General features: G+C 36.9%; 1 protein-coding gene across 1 annotated transcript in view; it reads left to right on the forward strand.

Annotated features, from left to right (window-relative positions):
* by (focal adhesion protein tensin) overlaps positions 1–11,289 on the forward strand; it is a 219,428-nt gene that overhangs the window by 127,041 nt on the left and 81,098 nt on the right. Inside the window, exon 4 of the mRNA XM_011503047.1 lies at positions 9,228–9,419. Within this exon, the coding sequence (XP_011501349.1) occupies positions 9,228–9,419 (192 nt within the window). The remainder of the gene's footprint in view (positions 1–9,227; positions 9,420–11,289) is intronic.

Here is an 11,289-nt window from a genome sequence, read left to right on the forward strand (position 1 = left end):
CGCCACGGTCGTTTTTCGCTCTGACTCTTGCCTTCGAGATCGCCGCGCCGAGATCTCACGAGAGTCTGCGTCGTTTTACGATGCGAAATTATAATACGGCAGACAGTGCTGTAAGCCCTTTTTCGCATTTAATTAATCTGCGCCCCAGGTCAAGTGGGGGATCTCCTCTGAAAATCCTTGCCCTTGACTTTTTGCATTATAAATTGTAATTTAAAAGTAATGTGCTTGATAAATGTGGAAATTTGAATAGACTTATTACACTGCTTATGCTGAAAGTACGAAACTCGGCGCGTTTAACACACTTGTGCATGCGTTACATTTTTTTCGCCGTGCATAGTCTTAAGTCCTTAAGGCGCAAATCCAACACCATGCGTTTTTCGCGCTAACAAACTAGCCAACCAACTCGCGAGTTTTGACGCGAATAAACGCTGTAAGTATCCAATTTGAAAATTATATAAGCTTAAACGAATGTATTATAATTATTATAATAGGATGCAAAAAAAGAAAAAAGAAAGAAAGAAATAAAAAGAATGCTCGTGTATATTTCGCTGTATATTTCGCTGCTTCGATAATTAGTCTGTAAAATGACTTTCCGGTTGACTGGCCAATTTATTATTGGCAATTTCATTTAATTAAACGCCATACAGTAATTTCTAATTGTATCAATTGTATAGAAAACGTTGGCAGGTGGTAAATGCTGCTAAACTAGTAATTGACCTAATAATAGTATTGATATTGCGATTTTCTTACGGCATTGCGCGACTATATAGAGTGGATGATAAAATAATTTAAAATCAAATTTAGATGGAAGATCTCTCCTTACGAAAAGGGGCTATAAATTAAAGAAGTAAATTGAATATTACATTGGCAATTAGTACGGTATTATTAGCTTACGGATAAAGAACTGATAAAATGCAATTCTCATACGCGAGCTATAGACGATAAAGTCGAAATAAACGATAATTCATTTTTAATAATTTAATTAGAACAAATGCACGCAAAGTAATAAGTATTTTCAAACATTAGCGACAATCGATAAGTTTTCATGGACAGTTATAAAACATTCGTTATTTCATTCCTAGCCAATCGGGCCATGTGATTAAAACAAAAATATTTCCACTCAGTTATGTATCAGTTTTACCTTGCAACAAGTCCGAGGATTATAGTTTGTCGGTGTTAAATCATCATCATAATCATCGTGACCATTGTTGTCGTTGTTGTCGTTATCATCATCATCATCATCATCCTCATCATCATCATCATCATTATTATTATTATTATCATTATTATTATTATTATTATTATTTGCGTCTCGAAAGAGAAAAGGCGTGCGAGCGATATTCTCAAGTTCGAAGCGTCCCAGATAATTTCCTCGGCTAATCCGCGCACGTTACGTACACCCGCATCGATCCTAATAAAGCTGGAAAGGCTCCGCCCCCTCTTCGCTCCGCATTAAAAACACGTGTGCACCGGGCTCGGTCGGAAAGTCACACGCGTAAAGCGACATAACACACTTGGGCGCGCGCATAGCCAGAGACGGAGATCGGATCGTAAGGCGCGCGTACGCAACGGATCCTCGAGATCCGGACTTGATTACGTAAGCGAACGGAGCTATTCAACGGAGCTGATAGCGGTGCGCAGTATCATTATTTTATTTGTTCTTCCGAGTTACAGAAGCCGCTGCCGTTATTGGCAGAGTCGAGTGCGATGGTGCCTGCGCGTATTGTCCGCGAAATGCGAACGATGAAGAATGGCAGAGACAGTAGACAGTAATGACAGGCGGTTGTTGACAGCCGTTAAAGAGGTAGCGAGCGAGAGAGCGCAGCTTATCGCCATTATGTAAAGCTCCGCGTGCTCTCCATCACTTTATGCGGGGGCGTCTACGATAGGCTCGAGTCGCCTTCTCTCTCTGTAATTTGCAGAGATAATTGAATAGAAGTCGCGGGTTGTGTGATTTCAAGGGGCCATTTTACGGGAAACGCTGGTTTCGTGCGTGGGAAGGTCGCACTTAGAAAATTGATGGTAGTCTCGCTTCGAGGCTCGGCGTTTAAACGCGAATCGCACATCTCGCTGTTCATTCGTATTAATGGATGCGAGGCGAGAAACAAAAAGATTTTATGTAATTTTCATTGGCTTTAATAATTTTAGTGCCTGTTTGAGGACGTGGATAATGCCTCTTGAATTACAGCTTGTAAGAAATGAGTTGGCGTTGGGGCGGGCTTGGGAGGGGGAGGGGGGGGGGGGGGGGGAGAGGTGAGGCCGAATTGTATAGAGAAGGAAGTAGAGATGGAATGCTTCACGAAAAGGATTTAAGACAGAGTAGATAAAGATCGTCAAAACGTTTGATTTATCTGCGCGCATAAATCAAATGTAGCAGTATGTATTATATTATGAGGAGGGCTCGGTTGTTTCGCGAAGGCTTCAACTACAAATTGATTACACGATAATAATAATTAATGTGGATCAGCGATCAAATCAAGCAATCTCCATTATCCTTCGTGTATTACGCTACCGATTTACAAATAATTTATTTACTTAAAGCAATTTAATCCCTTATCCACGAGAAAAATAGCCTCTTCGTCTGTTTTGGGGGGTTAATGGTTTTGGGTCGCGGGGCGAGGGGAGGGGGGGGGTAGCGCTAGACAATTAATTACCCGCTAAGTTATTTAAATTACATCTAACAGTAAATTGTCACAATCGTTGCTCACTTGGTCGTGGATTGTCTCGTTGTATCGGTAAACCATACTTTCTTTAAGATTTTAAATATCGCGGCGCCGAACAAACCACTAACTCGAGTGTCGCGCGTTATAGCTCTTGTCATCTCAATTTTCGCGTCTTACATTTCCTTTAATTCTCCCGAGTTTTCGTAGCGTAGTAATAAATGCCCCATGGACACGTCAGCAATCTCGTACGCCCGCTCTTAGCTTTCTCTCGCTTGCCGCGCGAATCCACGAGTTATATCCAATTAATAAGACGGGAAGAAATGTCAATTTCATTCGCTATATGAGCGTACGACCACGTAAATTCGCTCGCTTTTCGCTTATCTCCTTAAATAATCATTAAAATAAATTGTATATTTCGTTGATTATCCTGGCAGTCCAGCGTATTCTCGTTCGCCGGCAGGGAAAACTAATTGAGTTAATCTCAGGCGATAGAAAGTTTGCCAAGTTAATGCGTGATGCGCAACGATTTACGTTGCGACCCGAAGTGATAGTAGATTCAGTACTTCAGAAATCTATTGGACGCTCGAGGCTGGGGCAAAGATGTAAATGGCATTTCTATCCCGTTTCTGTCGTATAATTATTATTGTCGTCGTCGCCATTGTTGTTGTTGTTGTTGTTTTTGCTGTTGTTGGTTGACGAGGAACGATTTTTTCATAATAATAGAAAATAGCACGCGCGCTTGTTTATAGATATCAATCTATCTGTAAAAACTATTAAATGCTTGGGAGCACGTATTATCCAAGTATTTTCAGCTAAAAATTTTGAATTTTAATCTCAAGGTAGAATGAGGAATGTAAGCGCAGAGCAAGTCACGTAAATATGGACTTTATTAAAAAATTATGCGGGCAGATTTATTCAGCATTTATATTTACCCATAAGACAAATCGAGCTACACGAACGAACCTTTCCCCTACCAATTCGATTATATTATCTCCGAGTTCTAGGCTATGTGTTCCCCATTTTATTAATAAAAGTTAAATATCGGTAATAAATTTCATGTATTTCCTATTTAATTAGAGAAACGATTAATAAATTGCACATTTTTTATGATATTTTTATGACATTTTTATACGATAGCTCATAGTTTATCCGAGTCTCATTATGAAGTGATCTATTAATACTTTATTCATATAATCGTATTATTAAAAAAAAGAAAAAGAAAAAAAAAACAATCTCTTTGCAAATCTAATACAACGTATTATAATCATTGCGATAAGTGACGACTCTATTTCGGCAGTTAAATGTACTCAAAGATAAACTTTGGCAAATCGTTGGTCAGAACTGAAATATTTTGCAATTTAAATATCTCATATATACTGTGCAGGCATTTGGAAAACTGTCAAAAGCAAATTTATCATCGATCTCGGTAAAGTTATCGGTAAAAAGTAGAGAAGCTTTAAAATGCGCCTTGCTGGTTGCAAAAATGAATAAGCCCATTGTCGAATAAAGTTATAAAAATTATCGGATAGCCGAAGGAAAGCAACGGCAATTATCAGTAAAACGCCTAAACGCCAGTGCGACGTAATCGTAAATAATGGCAAAAAGGACACTGATACATAAACGTCAAACGACTCTGAACGAGAAACGCAATCGGTATGATAGTTTGCAGTGGCAGGCACTCTTCTTGCGCGACAACTCATTAAATGTAGCGGTGAAACGAGGATGGGAAAGCGAGTAACGAAGAAGGCGCTAACGCCGACGGAGTAACACTCGGCGTATTAGTTGTGCCGACCTTCGCCGTCAACGGCTATAATTACACGGCTGGCGGAAAAAAGTTAAATAAAAAAAATATAAAATAAAATAAACAAACAAAGAGAAAAGAGAGAAAAAGGAAAGAAAAGAAAAGACAGAATAAGAAAGAAAAAGTACAGTGCAAAGCGAGTTCGAAGAGACAAAAGGGGACGGCGTCGAAGAGGAGAAAAAAGACGATGCCGCGTGACATTCGCGAGTCAAGTCCTTTTGCATTGCATTGATCCATCCTCGGCAGAGTCTACGGACTTTCGGGAGGTATGTCGACGGGATGAGGACGAAGATCCCAAAGAAAGAACTGGATGACCTTTTCGACGAGGTAGGCTGTACTTTTCTTCCTTTTAATTTACTTTTTCTTTATCCCCGGATCTCCGCTCTACTATACCTTCTTGTTCTGGGGGCATCCGATTGTTTAGTCTGCTCGAGGAGGCGCTTCGACAGTCTATCGAAAGCCTCTCCCTTACAAGAAACTTACAACAAATGTCCTTATTATGTTTATTTATTAATTAATTAATCGCTCGACTGTTTAATTAATTGCTATTATTGATTATTTGTAATTTACTTTCAATTTTTCCTCCCTTTGTTAAATCAACAATAATGAATATTTGCTGAACGAAAGGGGTGGATTAAATTTGTTAAAAAAAATTTTCCAAGTTAGCTAATAAGTTTATTTAATGTTTGCCTTTAAATCTAGGCTATTGAAGCATCTGTAGAGTAATTTCAATAAATATGAATATATAAAGATATAAATTCTTGAATAGTCAATTCGTAAAAAAGTCGAGAAACCAACTGACTAATGTTTTCTATTAATCCGTAAGGACAGTCGTTTTTTATTAATTTGCATTAACTTTTCATGAATAGTTGATAAAAATTCTGTAGCACATAAGAAACATCATGATAAATTTCTTGTGTCAGTAAGGAAATGCTATGGTAATTTTTTTTTTTTTAACATATGATGTATGTATAATTGAATATATAATTTCTACGTACCGTTGCACATTTACATATCTGAAATGTTAAATTATTTGTTCGTATGAAAATATTGATGAAAATAATATTAAATTTAGCTATTAGACGTCATGTCAAGTATATATATATATATATATATATATATATATTTTTTTTTTTGTATCATGAAATGTAAAATCTATTATTATTATTATTATTTTATTGCTATTGGTACTGCTGCTGTTGTTGTTCGTTGTTGTTATTATTATTATTATTATTATTATTATTATTATTCATTATTCATTATTATTCATTATAAGCAGAGAGTGACGTAATTTTCTTATTAAAGAATCTATTTAAAAAAAAAGCATAATATTTATCAAGTTTAAAATTACGTACATGGATGAACAATAAATGAGAATAATGATTTATAGGATTTATTATCTTATTTGTGGCTTTTGTATTCCTTGTGTCTTTAAAAGTACTTTTATTATGTGAGAAAATGTTTGGTAAAATAGATAACGCCTTTGGCCGTAGAAAATTATGGTTCTCTACATATATGCAAAAAAAAAAAAAAAAAGAAAAAGACAATGCTTAGAAAGAAATTTGTTATTTCATGCTGAAAACATGTGGATCTACGTCAAAAGAACCCATTACCAATGCATTATATTCATTACAACTAATAGGCACAATGCTAATATTAGGAATAATAGGACACGTCAGTAAAGACTCGTCCTTTTTCATAAAAACAAAAAAAACAAGTACTTGGCTTTTGCAGGAAATAACTGTCTATCAAAATATCGTTCAACAAGTTTGCCCTCCTGTACCACGAAAAAATGAACCCTTCCTGTAATCTTAATGTTGTAAACGCAAAATCCTAACCCATATTATCGCCTCTCCATATTTGCACATAGCAATTTCCGTCTCTTACGTCATTCAATAAGTTAAGCAAAAAATTCTAACACATCACTTGCTTTTACACTCTAGTAGTGAAGCTCAACGATTCACCTACCATAAGCCTCGGTTATGAAAGTAGCCGTCTCTCTCGGCGGCGCCGAGATTTTAGCGATCAAGACCCAAGTGTTGTCGAGAAAGCGATCCCCGGGGATCCTTAACGCGAACGCAATATTCGCACGTGAAAGCATAATTAATGCATGGCGTGGGCCCGTAGATCGGGACTAGGGGAGCCCACGTCGCACATTAAGCGCGAGGAGGCATCGACGATCGGCGGCATCGCGTGGGCCGATACGGGCGAAAGAGACGGAATTATACAATTTTAATTCAGTCCCGTAAGCGGAGACGCTTGCGCGAAGGTGAAAAAGAGTTTTTCGTTATTTAACAATCGCATATGGATAAAGAGACGCGATATCGCATTTTAGCCTCATACGAAATACATTTAATAACTTTTCATTTTTTTGTTTTGTTTTTTTTTTTGTTTTTTAATACTTTTAATACTATTTCCGTTAATAATCTCGTAGCTAACTTAATGGTTATTTCTCAAAAAGCAAAAATTCTAAAACGGAAGATCGTATTCTTAAGTTTTGAGAAAGTCGGCAAACATAGTATATTATTTAAAAGTTGCTTGTATTTCCCACGGAATATCGATAAAACTATCAGTGCCATTGTATTGATTAATACGAATGAATAATGTAAGCGATCAATTCTTGTTATTTCATTGTTTATTACGTGAAGACTCATAGATAAATTTTATTGCTTGGCTAATGGAACCATTGTCATACGCGCGTGTCTACGTGTACTCATTTCGCGTTTATCAATGAATTTAAAGAATTTGCCTGAGACAATTCCTTTAGTTTGTACGATTTTCTTAAAAAAAAAATATATATATATATATATATATATATATATAAATTAATAAATAACAAAAAAAAAAAATAAAAACGCGTTCATGCATTACAAACTAATCCATTAGTTCGAAAATTAACTTAGTCGTCCGTTTCCATATAGATACGCGCAGACGAAACATTATTTATGACTGGGCGTGTTTATGTATATACGTGGAATGATATTTTTTATAGCACGTTGTTTAATAACTTGGCAAAAATAATTTTTATCGACGATAATAAGTTCCCGTAATATTGTAATTGAATGATTATACATCTATGCGTTTACATTGAATTAATAAAGGATTTTCATCAAAATTATCTTCTATTCCACGATTTCAATTAATTGCGACATATACTACCTACAACTATCAAGCATAAAGTATTTATCGTGTCGTTAAAAAAACAAAAACAAAAACAACAACACATCAACACAAGAGATTAAAATTTATAAAGTTAAATGTATTTAATTTTACAAATAAATTTAATTAGTCGCTTTTTGTATATCCGTAAGGTTTCTCAGCTACGGCCGATATCTCCTATACGTCATTAATCGCACCTACGAACAATTTAACGACGCGATCGAACATTTGTGTTTCGCATAAACTCACTTAAAGCGGCTTTTCAAATACTTAGTGGTTCGTCGTCGTCGTCGTCGTCGTCGTCGTCGTCGTCATTGTTTCGCTCGCGCGCGGCTAACGCTCGTGAAGAAAATAATGAAAATGATATGCATCATAGAGTGTTTTCGTGCTCGGGAGTCGCAGCGGGGCACTTAGCCTCGCGCAATTCGAGTAAATCGCAGTGAAATTATGACGTACGCACGGGACTCGGGGCCGCGCGCACATCCCAGGTAAGGCAGCACCGGTAGACGGCGCTCGCTATTTACTTCTGCTAAATGCTAATTGCCATTATGGGAGATGGTTGTGTAAGCGCACTTATTCGCCTACCAAACCATTCAACGAGCGCACCAGCGTACGAGCACTGGGATTCTTCCTATCCCTATCTCGCGGCCTTTAATGGAACGCTTCAGTCGTATAATGGCGTCTCCTAATATTTACCCCTTGGCCCTGTGCAACTCGATGCAAATTGCAGATTACGGCGTAAGCCTGGGAAAAGCGTTTCTTTCCCTGGTGAACTTATGGACATGCAGTCTACTCCGCTAGTCACGTTTCGTTTGCATTTTTGTGCATTAATAGCGATACGTTGCGATTCCTTTTTCGCTTAAGATTTATCAAATACCATTCCATTCTATATTTATAACAATGCAGTTTGTGCTAATAAGGTTATTGTGACTTGCGGTATTTGTACAGCCATACGACCATTATTTTATTTTCATCGTTAAAAAATAAATTTTATACTCGCGAGGCTATTGTGTGAGAATGTCACTGAATCACATTTTGACGCAAAACCAATATGTAGCTGAATTATTATTTCTTTATATGATGATATATTATCCAATGTTTTGCTAGAACTTTATTACAGGATAATGCAATTTAAGCCTATAAAAGTATTTAAAGATTTAATATGTATATTTAGTATTTAAAGGTAATGGCATCAAAATTTAATCTCGAAGCATAAAGCGCGCCCGACGCGAGCAAATTGAACGTACGTGTTTCAGAGAGCGAGAGAGCGAGAGAGGCAGCAAGAGAGAGAGAGAGAGAGAGAGAGAGAGAGAGAGAGAGAGAGAGAGAGAGAGAGAGAGAGAGAGGGAGAGAGAGAATATATATATATATATATATATAGATATGGTTAATAGAAGACGCAAGCAAATCGAATACGATTAATCAATGTACTTACAAGTTCAGCGATTGAAGAATACGTTAATTGCACGAGGCAATGGGGGCAGCAATTGGCTGAAAAATAATGCCATTTCTGGCGTATTTGAGCCGAGTTTAACATAAACAAATGCGACGATTATACGAGGAGGATGGAGTAAAAAAATGACGGGGACATGTTGTTGTTGCAGGGGGCGAGGTTCCGAGACACGTCGCAGCAAATCCACAAACAATGGCAGGCGGATCCGGCACGGGCCTTCCCGACCGTCGGCAATGTCGCCAGCATCGGTGCGCCGGTCGCGATAACAGGTGACGCGGCTTCCTCGTCGCCGCACTCGACGCCCAGCCCCAGCCCCAGTCCCACCAGCAGTCAAAGTGTCACGGTGAGTATCCCCTGAGAAATTCACGCGCGACCACCACTACTCACTCGTCAGCCAATTTCCTAAAGAGTCGAGTGACCGTCCAAAGACAAGTACTCGTACCTAGTGCAATTAGACTCTCGCGAGTGTTGCTCACAGGGTGTGTACACTTACAATCGATCGATCCAGAGTGTGCTGACCATAGTTAGCCAGTGGTAGGTCCCACACGAGATTGTCGTCTTAAACTAAACTACCTTCCCTTTTCATCGAATTTCTAGATAGTTAATTCGTAATGTTTGTCGACACTTTTGTTTAGGTGTTTGGTACGTACGAAGGTAACCGGCCTATATCAATGTAAATTAATCGTTAATAAATTGAAAAATTATGCTCCACAAAGTGTTTTGAAATTTTCTTCCTATATTTGTGTACACCTACATGTCGAGAGCACTTCATTAAAATGAAAAATCTTTATGAATCGAGGCGGAACGTTAAAAGTTTTGTAACATTGAATCGTATTTCAAATTAATTACAACATTTATTCTATTCGTATAGTGTATGAAAGTATTCCGCTATTTAGATTATAATGTAATGAACGAAAGCGACTCTCTGCCGTTTATATTACGAGAGTATACTTTACATTCATTAGCGTTGTAATATTGTATTTTTGTTTTGTTTTTTTTTTTTTTTGCTTTTTATTCTGTATAGAAATGTCCTTCAAAATTCATTAAAATAACGATATTTTTTCTCTACCTATTATTCCTTGTTCATTAATTTGCTCCCTTTTTTTTTTCATCCATTCAATAAACTATTAATCTCCCTATGAAATAATTATAATCAAAGTACATATTGAATTACATAATGAGCGAAAAATAATATTATTCATCATCTACATAGCCTAAGCTATATAATTTGCAAATTATTATTGTGGCAATAATCAAGCGAAAAGATATGAATGTTTAAAACTCATCAGTCGACAAAATTTATCGAATGAATCCAATTATATTGTCAACAATATTATGAAAACATTTGCCAAGATATTAGTATTGGCATTGTTAAATTCGACTGTGTTGTTGCAAATTCTTTTTTGAACAGTCTGTAGATAATTCTATATTACATATTTTCTTATATGGTATTACCTTAATTACAAGGCTTCAATACCTGGGTGTTACTCGTCCTGTATACGCAAATGTTGCAGTAGATATTTGAATATAAGGGCACGAGCACAGATATTATTTGAAAAAAGAAAAATAAATGGAATAAATACAGAATATCGAATTCTTTATATATCAATATTTTCCTTCTATGTCACCTTGAATTCGGACTCTTAAGGCCGACTAATTTCATTTGCCGACACAATGTACATTTTCATTGCATACTAAATACTTTAAGAGAATATTTGCGTAAATTTTGCATCGGTTGCGAGTAAACTAAATGTATGACGTAAATTTTGTGTAAAATTTTAAGGAGAACGGTTCGTTAAAGCATCGGTGGCGCACAAATTTAACGAACAGCGAGATAATTTAAACTTAACGTTAGTTGAAGCTTCTCTGCTCGCTTGTATAATCAAATTTCTCGTTCTCGTTGTAACCGATGTAAAAGAAGGTATAACGGAGAAGAGCCAGAACCACGGCGCAATAATAATGAACGAGCCAAAACAATTTTAAAAGTATTGGCCGTAACGAGGGAGTGTAGAGGAGGGTGGCCGTGCAACGGTAAAGCGCCTCGTCAAGATCTTTGCAGAAGTAGGTCAGATGATTTATCCTTTTCTCTGTTTATTAGAGACATCATGAGAAAGAAAAGAAAACAAAAAGGAGAATAAGGAGAAGAAAGAAGAAAGTATTATATTGATATGTCCCCAGCACGTTGTCTTCACTGTGTTTGCTTATTTTTAAAC

Source organism: Ceratosolen solmsi, unplaced genomic scaffold, assembly GCF_000503995.2.
Source record: "Ceratosolen solmsi marchali unplaced genomic scaffold, CerSol_1.0 scaffold10, whole genome shotgun sequence".
In the NCBI taxonomy this organism is placed as follows: Eukaryota; Metazoa; Arthropoda; class Insecta; order Hymenoptera; family Agaonidae; genus Ceratosolen; species Ceratosolen solmsi.